Source organism: Osmerus eperlanus, chromosome 6, assembly GCF_963692335.1.
Source record: "Osmerus eperlanus chromosome 6, fOsmEpe2.1, whole genome shotgun sequence".
Classification (NCBI taxonomy): domain Eukaryota; kingdom Metazoa; phylum Chordata; class Actinopteri; order Osmeriformes; family Osmeridae; genus Osmerus; species Osmerus eperlanus.
The window spans coordinates 1,122,042-1,139,920 of NC_085023.1; the positions used below are offsets into that span (position 1 = coordinate 1,122,042).

Consider the following 17,879-nt stretch of genomic DNA (forward strand, 5'->3'; position numbering starts at 1 on the left):
ACATGTATAAAACCGGTCGTACGCCAGGTCCTGCGCACCTTTCCTTTATAAATCACAATCAACGTGAGATTGACCGCACGTGAACGAGCCACTGACCCCGCCTTGCCTCCTCCCATAAATGAATATGCAGATGGACTATAAATGCGCTCCTGAGGTCATTTCTTTGTCTGAATTAAAATGGCTAAACACGCAAAAAATAAATATTTCACAGGCTGTGAGATCGAGGTTCTAAAAACAGAGCTGGAGGCAAGGAAATGTGTCCTGTTTGGCGGCCTGTCATCAGGTATTAGCAAGCCCAAACAAAAAAGCATTTTTTTTACATTTACATTTTCTGCGGTTATTCAGATTTAAAAATCTGCGGAATTCATCCCGTTCTTATGTAGGAGCGATCGAAGATGTTCCACAACAGTTTGACGCCGAATACGATCGATTGAATGATGACAGACTTTGCAAAAAAGTATTGATCCATCCTCTTAAAGATCGCCTGGAAACTCCCTGGCCCTGTCTCTTGCTGTCATTTTGGTTGATGTGTTTCCGTGTCAATTATCTTCAAGGCTGAATCTTGGGATTTTTGGCAACGGTTTTAATATTGGCTACAGTAGCTGGTCTAACGTGAACGTTACTGTATCAGTTTATGGGTTGACAGACTTCCTTCGATTGCTATCACAGACCTACACTGGTGGCTCTGTTTACAAGTTAAATATTTCGAAAGAATAGAAACGTAATATGAGTTGACAAATGTATTTAAATTTTGCCTCAGATCAATGCATTCTATTTGAAATTCTGCGGGTTTTCGTCTGAATTCTGCGCTCGCAAATTACGTTTGGGCCTGGGTATTAGCAACAAAAGAAAGTCAGCGTAGTGGAAAACTGTCACTAGGGCAGTAAATGCTGTGGGTTCGGGGAACCGGACCATGGCAGAAATTAAGAAGAAATGGTCTGATGTAAAACTTGAAATAAAGAAACGAGTGGTGGTCCTTGGGAGGTGGATTCATGCGTCATGCCTCCTGTGAGTCATGGATGAGCCAGAGTCAGGCTCACAGAAACAATTGCATTTTCCCGTGCCAATCGTGTAGTTACACAGCACTGCGAGTATATATTTCATCTGTGGTAAATAATACGTGCTGCGTGCAATATACAACCCTATTAGGCCTACAGAGGGTGACATGCATTTCCTAAGTGATTTTGTCGTTCGTTTGACACCCTCAAGTTTAACCGAAGTTATTAAGTGGTGGCGGATTAAACAGTTAATAGCAATTCCAGTTTGGGTTTTGGCATTTTGATGTGAATCATCCACATCAATGATCGAACTTTTAATAGCGGAGGTAATTATGTTTTTTGAATAGTCAACGTCATACATGTATGACAGTAACTGTAGTGTAAACTTTTTATTTTGTAATGTTTAGTGAGTTTCGGTACTTTTCAGTTCAAATTCGCCATGTTACATAGCCAGACAATACTTTGCAGATGGCCCGCACATTCTCACGTCAAGTTAATTTTTATACATCACACCCTGTGTGTGAAAACCAGCGTACGCAAGCTTTTCGTGCGTACGCAACGTTTATACATGAGGCCCCTGGTCACTAGAACCAGCCTGTAAATGACCAGACCACTAGAACCAGCCTGTAAATGACCAGACCACTAGAACCAGCCTGTAAATGACCAGACCACTAGAACCAGCCTGTAAATGACCAGACCACTAGAACCAGCCTGTAAATGACCAGACCACTAGAACCAGCCTGTTAACCAGCCTGTATACCAGTCTGACATCTAGAATCAGTTGAAGTGGGGAAGATGTGTGGGGAGGGGGAGGGGTATTGTGGCATGGCAGACACACTGAGGATTAGGTTCAACACAAACAGGATGTGAGAACACATAGCTCCTCCACAGAAGAGGAGTTTCACGTTTATCTGCCATTAGTATCAAGTACCTGTTCAGGTGCATCACAAAGCTCTTTCTGAAAATCCCTAGTAGCCCATCCACCCCTCTCAGAAACCATGTACACCTTTAACCCGTTAATGAGTAGCATCATAAATATGTGATTGTTCGAATGTGGGTCCCACAGTGTAACATCACAAATATGATTTTTTTTAACTAAAGGTTCATATTAGTCTCAACTCACTCAACTAAAGGTTCATATTAGTCTCAACTCACTCAACTAAAGGTTCATATTAGTCTCAACTCACTCAACTAAAGGTTCATATTAGTCTCAACTCACTCAACTAAAGGTTCATATTAGTCTCAACTCACTCAACTAAAGGTTCATATTAGTCTCAACTCACTCAACTAAAGGTTCATATTAGTCTCAATCCATGAGAGCTACATACCTTTTGACATTAATAAAGTAATAATTTTATCATATATTTATTATGGAATAATACACCTATCAACTGAGAATAACCTAAAATAGCCTATGACTGACATATAGTTATTAGTTAATAACTAGTAAATTATGTAACAATAATGTACATTTACATTTAGTCATTTAGCAGACGCTCTTATCCAGAGCAACTTACAGTAAGTACAGGGACATTCCCCCCGAGGCAAGTAGGGTGAAGTGCCTTGCCCAAGGACACAACGTCAGTTGGCATGACCGGGAATCGAACAGGCAACCTTCGGATTACTAGCCCGACTCCCTCACCGCTCAGCCACCTGACTCCCTTTTGTACATTGCACACACAGTCAGTCAGTCAGTCAGTAGGGTGTCAGTGTGGGGCTGACAATAACACACACACACAGTCAGTCAGTAGGGTGTCAGTGTGGGCCTGACAATAACACACACAATGTACATTGCTACATGCTGGTGAGTAATCCAGCAGAGGGCAGTAGAGATCCACATTATATTATTTTACCTCCACCTCTAACTACCCCCTCATATACCCTGATCCTCTTGACTACCCCCTCATATACCCTGATCCTCTATAACTGCCCCCTCATATACCCTGATCCTCTTGACTACCCCCTCATATACCCTGATCCTCTATAACTGCCCCCTCATATACCCTGATCCTCTATAACTGCCCCCTCATATACCCTGATCCTCTATAACTACCCCCTCATATACCCTGATCCTCTATAACTACCCCCTTATATACCCTGATTGTCTATAACAACCCCCTCATATACTCTTATCTCCACCTTGTAGTCTTGTCACCCCCCCACCTGCACATACTCTGAACTACAGTACCCAGAACCCATCCAATATGACGTTTTCTGCTGCTTCTCTCTCTCACACACACACACACACACACACACACACACACACACACACACACACACACCACTAATCCTGAGGAACTGGCATTTGCATAATCTGGGTTCTTTCAGTAATTGCATTACAGAATCTGAGTTGGCAGCAGACAAATTCTAGTAGACTAGAGACAGTCAACTAAGCAGTCCCTCTGCCCCTCCCCCTCCCACTCTCACTTTTCCTTTCACTCTGGGTCTCCTTCACCCTCCTTCCCTGCATCCCTCTCTCCATCTCTCCCTCTCTGAGGATAGGTCCCACTCTGGGTCTCCTTCACCCTCCTTCCCTGCATCCCTCTCTCCATCTCTCCCTCTCTGAGGATAGGTCCCACTCTGGGTCTCCTTCACCCTCCTTCCCTGCATCCCTCTCTCCATCTCTCCCTCTCTGAGGATAGGTCCCACTCTGGGTCTCCTTCACCCTCCTTCCCTGCATCCCTCTCTCCATCTCTCCCTCTCTGAGGATAGGTCCCACTCTGGGTCTCCTTCACCCTCCTTCCCTGCATCCCTCTCTCCATCTCTCCCTCTCTGAGGATAGGTCCCACTCTGGGCCTCCTGGACTGAGTGGGCCATGAATGATGAGTACGGGTCATGAATGATGTTTTAACAAAGTCATATCGTCATCATGGATGTTCTGAATGACACGTAACGAATCATGTTCCTGGTACTTCATGTCAGGTTGAGTGGAGGCGGGAAGGTGGGGTGAGGGCCGAGGAATTTAACAACCCCCACACTGACACCCTACTGACTGACTGACTGACTGACTGACTGTGTGTGTGTGTGTTATTGTCAGGCCCACACTGACACCCTACTGACTGACTGACTGACTGACTGTGTGTGTGTGTTATTGTCAGGCCCACACTGACACCCTACTGACTGACTGTGTGTGTGTGTTATTGTCAGCCCCACACTGACACACTACTGACTGACTGTGTGTGTGTGTTATTGTCAGGCCCACACTGACACACTACTGACTGACTGTGTGTGTGTGTTATTGTCAGGCCCACACTGACACCCTACTGACTGACTGTGTGTGTGTTATTGTCAGGCCCAAACTGACACCCTACTGACTGACTGACTTTGTGTGTGTGTTATTGTCAGGCCCACACTGACACCCTACTGACTGACTGACTGTGTGTGTGTTATTGTCAGCCCCACACTGACACCCTACTGACTGACTGTGTGTGTGTGTGTTATTGTCAGGCCCACACTGACACCCTACTGACTGACTGTGTGTGTGTGTGTTATTGTCAGCCCCACACTGACACCCTACTGACTGACTGTGTGTGTGTGTGTTATTGTCAGGCCCACTGTAGGTCCAGTTCTGTCATCAGGGTGAAGGTGTGTGCGTGTGTGTGGTTGTGTGTTTGAGTTTCATGGGGGAGGAGACAGAGAGAATAAGACAGCTAGAAGGAAAGAATGATGGCGAGAGAGAGACAGATAGATGGAGACAGAGGGAGAGGAGAGAGAGGGAGAGAGAGAATGTATTTTTAGGTAGTTGTCACACGGCAGCTGTTAACAGTATTTAAGCTGAAGTGGCAGAGTTTTGTGCAGGCAGCTTGGGGCAGCCTCTGAGATCTGGGGTCCTAATTGACAGTGATGGGCACCCCTCCACCCCCCCCCCTCGCAACGCCTGACAACACATATTAATTAATGCCCGAGAAAACGAGGGCAAGATATAATAAGGAGAAAATATGTGGAAAAAACTGAATTGATGTTGCAGCTCCTGGATGTTTAAACAGCAGTCTGCTGCTGATCTGCACTTTTGGTGAGACTCTCAAAGAACCTCCATTAAACTCCCTTCATCTGAGACTGAGCCAAACATCTCTCTCTATCTCTCTCTCTGTATGTATATATATCTGTCTCTCTCTGTATATCTCTCTCTCTGGGCCTCATGTACATACATTCGCAAACGTAGCGTTATTAGCGCCAAGGCCAACCCCGTAGATTGCGCACGCTGTGATACGTATTTACGAAACCTGCAGTTCATCGCGTAATCCGCGCCTTTCTCCGCCCACTATACCGTACATTGCGAGCATTTAAACGCGCAATTGAATGGGCCTCCTTCTCTCTTTCTATCATGGATCAGCCACCAAAGTCAAAACAGCGATGAGTGTTTGAAGTGATCCTGATGCCAATATTTGTAATGTAGCGAGGAGTTTAACAACTGCTGGAATGGAATGTGAACGCTGAGTCAGAGATTCGATGTAATCTTTGATTTCTTCCAGTAACTGTAATATTGCATGGCTGCTTAATCTGTAACACGTAATGATTTTGTGTTCACTCAACTCCAAAAGTGTGATCCTTGTGGCAAAAATCCTTTGGCCTATGTCTTTGTCTTGCTCGGGTTACGGCTGCCATTTCACCAGCATATGCGCATCCTGGTTTACGGGTGCTTTTAAAAAGCAGAGAAGTTTCACCGCAAAATAGAGGTGCGCTTTCACAGGCGATTTTTGTACATACCGCGGAAAACATAATTAGGCGCACTTTACGCATCCCCTCCCATCTCTTTATGGGAAACTCCCACTTTCCCCTTGACCCTCCCGTGAATTCATATGCATGACACGGAAAAGCGCAATTTGCCATTTCCGTTCCCGCAACAGGCAGTCTGCGCCTTTACCTCAGTGCGGCATGTTTGTACATACCTCGCCATGCTTTAACGCGCAAATTGCGAAAAAAATACACCTGAAGTGGGCGCAAAAGTGTTAGTACATGAGGCCCACAGTCTCTCTCTGTCTCTATATCGCTCTCTCTCTCTGTCTCTCTCTATATCTCTCTGTCTCTCCCAAAATGTGGAGGATTCCTCTCTGTTGTCACAGTGATTAATCACGTCTGATTAAAGAGCTGTGGTCGTCACAATGCCAACATGTGTGGGAGTCTGTCAGTCACACAGCTAGACTGTGAGCTGGTAGGCCAGTCTGTCTGGAACATGCTATGTGTGTGACAAGATACCTCTCCCCTCCTCCCCATCTCCTCCCCCCCCACTCCCTCCCTCTGTCTTCATGCCTGACCAGGCAGGTTAATGAGAATAATTAAAATCACTCTGGCTTTTCTTTTCTGTCATGAAAAGTCTCCTCAATTTACAGACAGACAAATAGATAAACGGAATTCACAGACAGACAGACAGACAGACAGACATTTATTAAGGGAAACAGTGGGAGAGGAGGGTCGAGGAGGGAGGAGGAGGGGCGGGGGGTGAAATGATGCGTTCTAGGACAGACTGTTTAGATCTAGGAGCGTCAGGGTTCGTTAATTAGCAACAACAGACGTTTACTCTCCTCATTAAAACCACTCCTCTTTCCTCTACTGTGTCACCTATGCATCGCCTCTGCTCTATCCTCTCACTCACACTCTACTCTCTGGTTTAATTTCAGGAATTCTAACTAGACTCACAACTACAAGTGTTCAATTGTCCCTAAATTGAACTGAGCCAGTGTGCCTGGTCTCTGAGTTGGCACAACTGGAGGAGAGAGCGGGGAAGGAAGACAACCATTCAAACCCATACAGGAGACACATCACAGTTAGAGAGATACACTTAGAGAGAGACCCTGAGGGAGGAGATACAGGAGGAGGGGGAGAGAGAGAAGAGAGAGGAGAGAGGAGGGAGAGGAGAGAGAGAGGAGAGACAGGAGAGGAGTGAGGAGAGGAGAGGAGAGGAGAGAAGAGACAAGAGAAAAGAAGAGAGAGGAGAGAGACAAGAGAAGAGACGAGAAGAGAAGAGTGAGCGGAGAGAGAGGTGAGGAGAGAGGAGAGAATAGACAAGAGAAGTGAGAGGAGAGAATAGACAAGAGAAGAGAGAGGAGAGAGACAAGAGAAGAGAGGAGAGAGATGAGAGAAGAGAGGAGAGAAGGGCGGAGAGAGGAGAGATGAGAGAAGAGAAGTGAGGAGAGATAAGAAGAGTGAGAGGACGTGAACATGAACTTACTGGAGGAGCAGTTAATCCTGATACAGTCTAGACGGGGGAGAATAGAGCACATGTGATTCCTTCAAGGAGACAACTGCAGCATCAAACACACCCCTAACCCCCTGGGGACAACACGCCAACACACCCCTCCTCTCATGACCCCTCTGCCCCAGCCCCAGGACTAGGGCCTGGGCAGGGTTATTTGCCCCAGCCCCAGGACTAGGGCCTGAGCAGGGTTATCTGCCCCAGGACTAGGGCCTGGGCAGGGTTATTTGCCCCAGCCCCAGGACTAGGGCCTGAGCAGGGTTATCTGCCCCAGGACTAGGGCCTGGGCAGGGTTATTTGCCCCAGGACTAGGGCCTGGGCAGGGTTATTTGCCCCAGCCCCAGGACTAGGGCCTGGGCAGGGTTATTTGCCCCAGCCCCAGGACTAGGGCCTGGGCAGGGTTATTTGCCCCAGCCCCAGGACTAGGGCCTGGGCAGGGTTATATGCCCCAGGACTAGGGTCTGGGCAAATAACCAAGGTGAAAGCAGACCAGACAGGTCAAAGTGGTCTTCAAACCTGATCCTCAGGGCCCACTGTCCTGCATGTTCTAGATGTTTCCCTACTCCAACACATCAGATCCTAATGAATGGGTTGTTATAATGCTTCTGCAGAACATGGACAGTGGGTCCTGAGGACCAGGGTTGAAGACTACTGTGACCTGTCTGGTATGCTGGGGGTCTTTCTACACCCTCCTGTCTCTCTCTCTCTGACCGTCCCTAACCCCGCCCCCAGCCCCTGTCTCCTTCTATAGGGTGCCAGCGTGTCGTCAACCTCAGCAGAAGAGCGGCCGCATACAGCCTGGGAGCCAATCACAGAACCCGCACTGGGAACGCTCTGGGAGGAGGATGGGGGAGACTGGGTTCAAAAGAGGCAGGGTGGGGGTGGGGGAGAAGCAGGGTGGGGTTGAGGATACAGGGTAGAGAGGCAGGGTGGGGGAGAGGATACAGGGTAGAGAGGCAGGGTGGGGGAGAGGATACAGGGTAGAGAGGCAGGGTGGGGGAGAGGATACAGGGTAGAGAGGCAGGGTGGAGGTGAGGATACAGGGTAGAGAGGCAGGGTGGGGGAGAGGATACAGGGGAGAGAGGCAGGGTGGGGGAGAGGATACAGGGTAGAGAGGCAGGGTGGGGGTGGGGTAGAGAGGCAGGGTGGGGTGGGGTGGGGTAGAGAGGCAGGGTGGGGGAGAGGATACAGGGTAGAGAGGCAGGGTGGGGGTGGGGTAGAGAGGCAGGGTGGGGGTGGGGTGGGGTAGAGAGGCAGGGTGGGGGAGAGGATACAGGGTAGAGAGGCAGGGTGGGGGAGAGGATACAGGGGAGAGAGGCAGGGTGGGGGAGAGGATACAGGGTAAAGAGGCAGGGTGGGGATACAGGGGAGAGGCAGGGTGGGGGAGAGGATACAGGGTAGAGAGGCAGGGTGGGGATACAGGGGAGAGGCAGGGTGGGGGTGGGGTGGGGTAGAGAGGCAGGGTGGGGGAGAGGATACAGGGTAGAGAGGCAGGGTGGGGGTGGGGTAGAGAGGCAGGGTGGGGGTGGGGTGGGGTAGAGAGGCAGGGTGGGGGTGGGGTGGGGTAGAGAGGCAGGGTGGGGGTGGGGTGGGGTAGAGAGGCAGGGTGGGGGAGAGGATACAGGGGAGAGAGGCAGGGTGGGGGTGGGGTGGGGTAGAGCGCCCCTGCTGGGAAGAGGGTCTGTGTGCTCCGGGGCAGTAAGCAGAGACCCGCAGGCTCAGAATGATGAAGGACTCTACCCTCCTTTAGCACTCCACACAGCAGCACAGGGTGTGTGCGCGTCTGTGTGTGTGTTATATATGTGTGTGTAATATGTGGATGGATGTGTGAGTGTGTTTGAGTATGTGTGTGTGTCTGTGAGTGAGTGTGTGTGAGAGTGAGTGAGTGTGTGTGTGTGTGTGTGGGGTACCTAGGTTGACGGTGAGTCTCACGCGCCCCGCCTCCAGCTCCAGACGTAGGGTGTCGGCCGAGTCACGTGACGTGGTTGCCATGAGAACGCCGTAGGCCCGCTGGGAGCGAAAGCGTAGCGATACATCCTCAGCTTCTGTATGCATCACCAACGGCAACTGGATCTTCATAAACTTACTGCCATCATAGCTGAGTATGGTAGCATCTACAGGGGGAGGAGAGGAGGAGGAGGGAAAACAGGAGGAGAAAGGGTGGTATTACTGATCACTATAGTGGATGGAGAGCTGAACCACTAGTGAGACAGGGAGACAGCTAGCTGTAGTGAGACAAGGAGACAGCTAGCTCTAGTGAGACAGGGAGACAGATAGCTCTAGTGAGACAGCTAGCTCTAGTGAGACAGGGAGACAGCTAGCTCTAGTGAGACAGGGAGACAGCTAGCTTTAGTGAGACAGGGAGACAACTAGTTCTAGTGAGACAGGGAGACAGCTAGCTCTAGTGAGACAGGGAGACAGCTAGCTCTAGTGAGACAGGGAGACAGCTAGCTCTAGTGAGATGGGGAGACAGCTAGCTCTAGTGAGACAGTGAGACAGCTAGCTATGGTGAGACAGGGAGACAGCTAGCTCTAGTGAGACAGTGAGACAGCTAGCTATGGTGAGACAGGGAGACAGCTAGCTCTAGTGAGACAGGGAGACAGCTAGCTCAGGAACCTGTGAGAGTGAACAGGAAGTTAACTCCAGGACAGGTGTAATGTTGTACATCAGACACAAGTAAATATATTATCATCATTCTGAAGAAAATACCATTCCCATTAGGGCTCCTGTCGAGAAGCATAAATATGGATTTATGTAAACAAGCTTTTGTCAGTGTGAATGCAGCTGTATCAGCATGTGCTGGAACATGTATCTGTCTGCAGACAGACAGACAGACAGACAGACAAACAGGGTAGAGAGGAGGAGGACAGATAGACAGAGAGGCAGACAGACAGCAAAAGAGACAGGTTAGAGAGGAGGAGGAGGACAGATAGACATCAGTCCAGACATTTTGGACATGGGAGGAAAAACTGTCTGTCAGTTAATTAAAAATCCTCTCATTCAGAAAGGGTGAGAAGCAGGATCTTTCTCCTCTTCCCATCCTCTTCTCCTCATCCTCGCTTCCTCTCCTCCTCATCGCCTCCTCCCCCGCCATCTGCAGTGGCGGTATTCTCCCGGCGGGCGGTGTGTTATGCGCAAGCTCGCCAGGGCAGGATAATTTGTCTGACAGCTCCTCTGCCTACCAGCCTACCAGGCAATCTGGAGACATCACAACAGCAGGCACTGTGCCATCATCCCTCCTTCCCCTGCCACACCTCACCCGGCCTCCACAGATGCCAGTCTGACAGCAAGAGAGGAAGACAGACAGAGAGAGAGAAAGAGAGAGAGAGGAGGAAGAGAGTGAAAGAGAGAGAGAGAGAAAGAGGAAGAAGAGAGTGAGAGAGAGAGAGAGAGAGAGAGAGAGAGAGAGAGAGAGGAAGAAGAGAGTGAGAGAGAGAGAGAGAGAGAGAGAGAGAGAGAGAGAGAGAGAGAGAGAGAGAGAGAGAGAGAGAGAGAGAGAGAGAGAGAGAGAGAGAGAGAGAGAGGAGGAAGAGAGTGAGAGTGAGAGAGAGTGAGAGAGAGTGAGAGAGAGAGAGAGAGATAGAGAGAGAGAGAGAAAGAGGGGAAGAGAGAGAAAGAGAGAGAGAGAGAGAGAGAGAGAGAGAGAGAGAGAGAGAGAGAGAGAGAGAGAGAGAGAGAGAGAGAGAGAGAGAGAGAGGGAGAAGAAGAGAGAGCTGGACATCCAGAGTGTTTATCTATCCCCCCACTGCCGCCACCAGAACCTGTCTGTCAAGCTCCAACAGTTCCTTTTTAGTTCATCTACAGTAAATCTGGTTTACAGGTGACACTTTGAGTCTAGGAGCTCTACTCTATCATCTGTCTTCTCTACTATCTCTCCTCTCTATCATCTCTCCTCTACCATCTCTCCTCTCTACCATGTCTCTTCTCTCCCATCTCTACTCTCTACCATGTCTCCTCTCTCCCATCTCTCCTCTTTACCATCTCTACCATCTCTCCTCTCTACCATCTCTCCTCTCTACCACCTCTACCATCTCTCCTCTCTACCATCTCTACCATCTCTCCTCTCTACCATCTCTCCTCTCTACCATCTCTACCATCTCTCCTCTCTACCATCTCTCCTCTCTACCATCTCTCCTCTCTACCATCTCTCCTCTTTACCATCTCTACCATCTCTCCTCTCTACCATCTCTCCTCTCTACCACCTCTACCATCTCTCCTCTCTACCATCTCTACCATCCATCTCTACCATCTCTCCTCTCTACCATCTCTCCTCTCTACCATCTCTACCATCTCTCCTCTCTACCATCTCTACCATCTCTCCTCTCTACCATCTCTACCATCTCTCCTCTCTACCATCTCTCCTCTCTACCATGTCTCCTCTCTACCATCTCTCCTCTCTACCATCTCTCCTCTCTACCATCTCTCCTCTTTACCATCTCTCTTCTCTACCATCTCTCCTCTCTACCATGTCTCCTCTCTACCATCTCTCCTCTCTGCTATCAGTTCAGTTCAGTTCAAAGGGCTTTATTGGCATGAAAACAACAATTGTTCATATTGCCAAAGCAACGGTAGGATTACAGAAATATTAATCAATGTAAATCATGGCCTTATATATACTTATATTTCATACACTTACATACAGAGAGACTCACACGGCAGTTTAACATATACATACGTGTAGCTACACCACGCAGGTGTACAACTTGTATCCATGTTATTATTATTCAAGTTGGTATATTATTAATGTTGCCAAATAATCGGTATAAATAAATACATAAATAAGTAAATAGATACACACACACATATGTATTTATATATATAATATACAGTTAGGTCCATAAGTATTTGGACATTGACACAATTTTCATCATTTTGGCTCTGTATACCACCACAATGGATTTGAAATGAAACAATCAAAATGTGCTTTAAGGGCAGACTTTCAGCTTTAATTTCAGGTATTTACATCCAAATCAGGTGAACGGTGTAGGAATTACAACACATTTTATATGTGCCCCCCCCCCTTTTTAAGGGACCAAAAATAATTGCTCACCAGTGCGTTCTTTCTTTTTAATAATGTACCAAACAGTTGATTTGGCCACACCTAATGTTTTTGCTATCTCTCTGATAGGTTTGTTTTGATTTTTCAGCCTAACGATGGCTTGCTTCACTGATGGTGACAGCTCTTTGGACTTCATATTGAGAGTTGACAGCAACAGATTCCAAACACAAATACCATACTTGAAATGAACTCTAGACCTTTTATCTGCTCCTTGTCAATGAAATAACAAACTCCCATGAGGGAATAACATACACCTGGCCATGGAACAGCTGAGCAGCCAATTGTCCAATTACTTTTGGTCCCTTAAAAAGGTGGGGGGGCACATATAAAATGTATTGTAATTCCTACACCGTTCACCCTGAAATTAAAGCTGAAAGTCTGCACTTAAAGCACATCTTGATTGTTTCATTTCAAATCCATTGTGGTGGTATACAGAGCCAAAATGATGAAAATTGTGTCAATGTCCAAATATTTATGGACCTAACTGTATATATGTATACGCATACACACGTGCATACACACCCACACGTATATATACACACGTATATACCCATACATACACATACATACGCACATACACCAGGTTATATAATGATAATAATAATAGTAAAAATCAAATACTAGCCAGATACTATCTCTACCATCTCTCCTCTCTACCATCTCTCCTCTCTACCATCTCTACCATCTCTCCTCTCTACCATCTCTCCTCTCTACCACCTCTACCATCTCTCCTCTCTGCCATCTCTACCATCTCTCCTCTCTACCATTTCTACTTCCTCTACCACCTCTACCATCTCTCCTCTCTACCATCTCTCCTCTCTACCACCTCTCCTCTCTACCATCTCTCCTCTCTACCATCTCTCCTCTACCATCTCTCCTCTCTACCATCTCTACCACCTCTCCTCTCTACCATCTCTCCTCTCTACCATCTCGACTATATCTGCCGTGTGTTATTTAGGTGTTCCCTTACATTTTTGGAATAGTGGTAATGTAATAGTTACATATAGTGTATGGAGGTGCATGCAGTCTACTAAAGTTCTATTCTGTGATGTCCAATTGCATCCTTAGATTGTTGCCAAGGTCACACTAATCAGCTGCCACTCATCTCCGTCAAGTTCAATAACAAAACTACTGGAGCTCACCTTCATTCCCTTCCTCTCTATCCCTCTCTCTATCCCTCTGTCTATCCTTCTCTCTATCCCTTTCTCTATCCCTCTCTCTATCCCTCTCTCTATCCCTCTCTCTGTAGTAGAGGCGCTGAGGAGGATGATTGGGCTCCAAGTCTGGTCATGGCTGGTTGATTTGATGAGCCTATCGGTTAGCAGGAGAAGACAGCCAATTAGAGGGCAGCATGGCAGGCAGGACGTGACCAGGGCGACACAGGAAGCATCCTGTCAGCTGTCAATCACATACTAGCTACCGCCCATCCCTTCTGTCTGCCCGTCTCCCTGCCTGCTTGTCTGCCTCTCTCCCCAGCATCTCCCCAGAAGCAGCAGAGCAGAACCAGAGTGTGGTCTCTGACAGAGCAGTCACCATCTGCAGCAGAGCAAACCAGAGTGTGGTCTCTGACAGAGCAGTCACCATCTGCAGCAGAGCAGAACCAGAGTGTGGTCTCTGACAGAGCAGTCACCATCTGCAGCAGAGCAGAACCAGAGTGTGGTCTCTGACAGAGCAGTCACCATCTGCAGCAGAGCAGAACCAGAGTGTGGTCTCTGACAGAGCAGTCACCATCTGCAGCAGAGCAGAACCAGAGTGTGGTCTCTGACAGAGCAGTCACCATCTGCAGCAGAGCAGAACCAGAGTGTGGTCTCTGACAGAGCAGTCACCATCTGCAGTGTGTTTAACGACAAGCTGAACACTCCTCTCCTTCTGCTGCCTTTCATGTCAATTATATGCACTTTACTTCTCTCCCTTTCTCCTCTCCTCACCCTTTCTAATTCCACCACGCTCTTCCTCTCACCCCCTCCTCCTCATTTCTTCCTCTCACCCCTTCCTCTCCCCTAAACTCAATCTTAAACCTCCTACCCAGGGAAGTAGGAGGCTAGCTAGGATGCTAACCAGGGAGTTAGCCACAATGCTAGTGAGAATGCCACTCATCAGGCTAGCCATGCAAGGGTGTAGCTAGCGGGGACACCTCTTACCTCTCTCACAGGAGCGCCCCAGGTAGCCCGTCCCAGAGCAGTCACACACATAGCGGTTCCAGCCCTCCCTGCACAGCCCGCTGTTCTGGCAGGGGTTGGACAGGCACTGCTTGGGCGGCTCCTTGGAGCAGGAGGGCTTGACCCCGGCCGCGCGCTGGACCTCCGCCAGCCGCCTCACGTCCTTGCTCTGCCCGTCCACAAACAGGTCGCGCACGCAGCCCACGTAGCCGTAGTTCAGCATGGCGGTCCACACCTCCGTGGGGAAGACCAGGCCCAGCTTGTTCTCTGGGAGACCACCCAGGTACAGCTGGTCATCCAGGTCCAAGATCTCACTCTCCCCTGGAGCTGTGTAGGCCGTGCGGAGGGTGTTGATGGAGATGGTTCCTGGGGTGGGAGGAGGGGGGAGGACGAAGGAGACGAGAGGGAGTAAAAGTCAGCGTGCTTTTCCAGAACCTCACCTGGTGGAGGAAAGATCGGTCATATTATCATCCTGTAACATCTGTGCTTGTGGTTATCAAACCACAGACAGGAAGGCAGCGACCTGTGCTGCACCAACACAACCTCATGATCAGTAGACGGATGATGAGAGAGGAGATTCATTAGACTGGTTCAGACAGGAGGATCCTCTCTAAGCCCGGCTTGATCACATTCATCTGGGAACCTCTTCATCCTCCCAGAGCGCAGAGCATTGCGCTCGTGGAAGAGAGGAGGCGGAGAGGAGAAAGAGGAAGGGGAGGAGGAGGAGAAGAAGAGAAGGGGAGGAGTTGAGGAGAAGAAGAGAAAGTGAGGAGTTGAGGAGAAGAAGAGAAGGGGAGGAGTTGAGGAGAAGAAGAGAAGGGGAGGAGTTGAGGATAAGAAGAGAAGGGGAGGAGTTGAGGAGAAGAAGAGAAGGGGAGGAGGAGAGGAGAAGGTGAGGAAGAAGAGAGGACTGTTTCGCTCCTTTATCACCCCTGAATACCAAACAAACAACCCGTCTGCTGGGGTGTCTGGTGATGAAGGGGTTATTTCACCTCCCCTCCCCCAGTGCCTGCCTCTCTCCCCCTGCCTCCTCGGCCTTCTACCCTCCATATCCCAAGGAGGGGAAAGGAGGAGAGGGGAGGGGAGAAGAGAGGATGAGGAGAGAAGGGAGGAGGAGATAAGGGAGGAGGAGAGGAGAGGAGAAGGGGAGAGGAGAAGGGGAGAGGAGAAGGGGAGAGGAGAAGGGGAGAGGAGAAGGGGAGAGGAGAGGAGAAGGGGAGAGGAGAAGGGGAGAGGAGAAGTGAGAAGAAGCGGAGAAGAGAGCAGAGGAGGGGAGAGGAGACAGGAGAGGAGAGGAGAAGAGAGGAGAGAAGAGGATTGGAGGCAGGAAAACAAACAGAACAAAGTAACACACATGCCCAGTGGCCAGAGCAGCTCTCCTCTCCTCAGCAGGAGGGTTAATCCAGTTACACACAGACACAACCAAAAGGCACGACCAACAGGCTCACACTGATTGGCTCCTTTGTAGATGTGCATTCTGCTCTCCCAAGCAAACTGCTGTCAAATGGTTTCAGAGTGTTTCATTAGGGTTTAAACTTTTTGGAACTATTGTTGATCAGACACCCTATTTTATCTAAAAAACAAAACTGTTGAGAAAATTCTACCACATGTCAAAGCAGATATTAACTAGAGAGGCTACAATTTCTGGGGAAATTGTAGGGTGTGCTTGCTTGCGTCGATTGCACAGGGGTCCGTTTTTTAATGACATTTTTACAACTGATATTTCTGTATATTTTATATAAAAATGCATAGGGCCTACTTATTATTTATAAAGATTACATAGATTTAAAAGCATCTTTTTTTTGCTGCTCATTTACAACTCAAAATACGAGTGAAGTGTAGAATGAAATATGATGTCTTCTCATTTCCCCTGCAAGAGGCAGCCTCATAGCTGAATCAAACGAATAAATTTGGCAGACCGGTGTAAAAATTGACCTAATCTCTATGACTTAAACGTCCTTTTAAGTTTTCCCTTCTCGTGATATTTTCAGGCATTTAGCCTACTGCATTTATTCATTAATAAAGAACCCCCTTTGAAGATTATTCTACGATGTTACCGGCAGTAGAAGATGGAATCGCGATTCAAACAGTAGCCTACCATCTGCTAACTGAAAATATGCCCCCAAAAACGTAAATAAGCTTGACATTTATTTAGTGGAAATCGCTCATTCATAAAAAGCTCACTGGTAGCGATCATTGTCAGTAACAACGCAAAATGCAATAGCCCTGTGTGGAGAAGCTTCCCCGGTAAATTGTACTACTACTGTACAGTACAGTACTAGACTACTGCGGTGTTCGTCTTGGCAGCGATTGCGTTGGTTGAATTCGATTTAACGTTCCGTTGTACGGTTTAGGCTGAAATTAATTATTTTCATGAACAGATTGACAAAGTTTAGGCTGTGGCAATGAAGTTCAGGTTAGAAGTCAGATAGTTTCACCTATTGAAAGACTTTTGATTAAAGTAAGGTGAGTGCCGAACATGTTCTGTCGCCGTTTGACTTCCTACAGCTGTGTAGATGTTTTTGTAGTGTCTCGCGTAGGCTACAGCGTTGCAGTGAGCAACACTGGTTTGAAACCACAGGTAATGATAATTTCACCAACAAATCGTTTACTTGTAATGTAATGTCATAATAAATCCTACAACGAAAATGTATTTGTGAGGAATTTTCATTTTAACGATTGAAACCAGATGCATCATAGACCACTGTAGTATGTGTTGCCCGGGCAACAGAGGCTAATGTCATGATGTTAATGCTTCAGTGAAATAGTAGACTACCGTTTCCGAAAGTAGATGTGGGCCTACTTCCTTAATAATATCAGCTAATATTGTACATTACATTTCACAATTGTGTTTCACATCACAAAGTAAAATGAGTAAATAGTTATCACCCTGGCCTCTTTGCTTGTGGCGTTTCTGCAGCTGCCTTGCAGTAAAGCTATAGTTAGCCTAGCTATCCCCCAAGTTAACAGATGCGAAACGAATGTTCTGCTACAGGTAGTCACGCGTGTTTTTGTGACGTTAGTGACGTTAGTAACGTCAGTGACTGTGGCTAGCAAATTAGCCACCGTTAGCTTCACTTTTCACAACAAAAACACAATTTCTACTTAAACCATGCAACGGAACGTAAATAAAAATACAACCAACGCAATCGCTACCAAGACGAACCTTTTGACACCGCCGTTGTGTATGTAGTCCAAATATTGACTGATCCTTAGGGGGGCAAAAATAAACAATAATAAATAATAATAAATATATATGTGAGATAACAAAGGTTGTGCCCTTGCCAAAGGCAAAGCACACCCAATAATAAATATATATGTGAGAGAACAAAGGTTGTGCCCTTGCCGAAGGCAAAGCACACCCAATTAGAGGGTACAATTTCTGGGGAAATTGTGGGGTGTGCTCCTGTATTTTTGTACACCCTTCGACTGGTTAGCTCCTACGATTCCCACACAATAAATGTGTAGTA

The 17,879-nt window shown here is 47.8% G+C and overlaps 1 protein-coding gene across 13 annotated transcripts in view; it reads right to left on the minus strand.

Annotated features, from left to right (window-relative positions):
* LOC134021842 (neurexin-1a) overlaps window positions 1-17,879 on the minus strand; it is a 242,827-nt gene that overhangs the window by 135,589 nt on the left and 89,359 nt on the right. For 10 of the 13 annotated variants that reach the window (XM_062462914.1, XM_062462913.1, XM_062462905.1 and 7 more), the window contains 3 exons: window positions 14,392-14,775; window positions 9,102-9,305; window positions 7,168-7,194 (listed from right to left, as the gene is read on the minus strand). In XM_062462914.1, the coding sequence (XP_062318898.1) occupies window positions 7,168-7,194; window positions 9,102-9,305; window positions 14,392-14,775 (615 nt within the window). The remainder of the gene's footprint in view (window positions 1-7,167; window positions 7,195-9,101; window positions 9,306-14,391; window positions 14,776-17,879) is intronic. The other 3 variants (XM_062462916.1, XM_062462915.1, XM_062462907.1) reach the window with 1 other exon arrangement.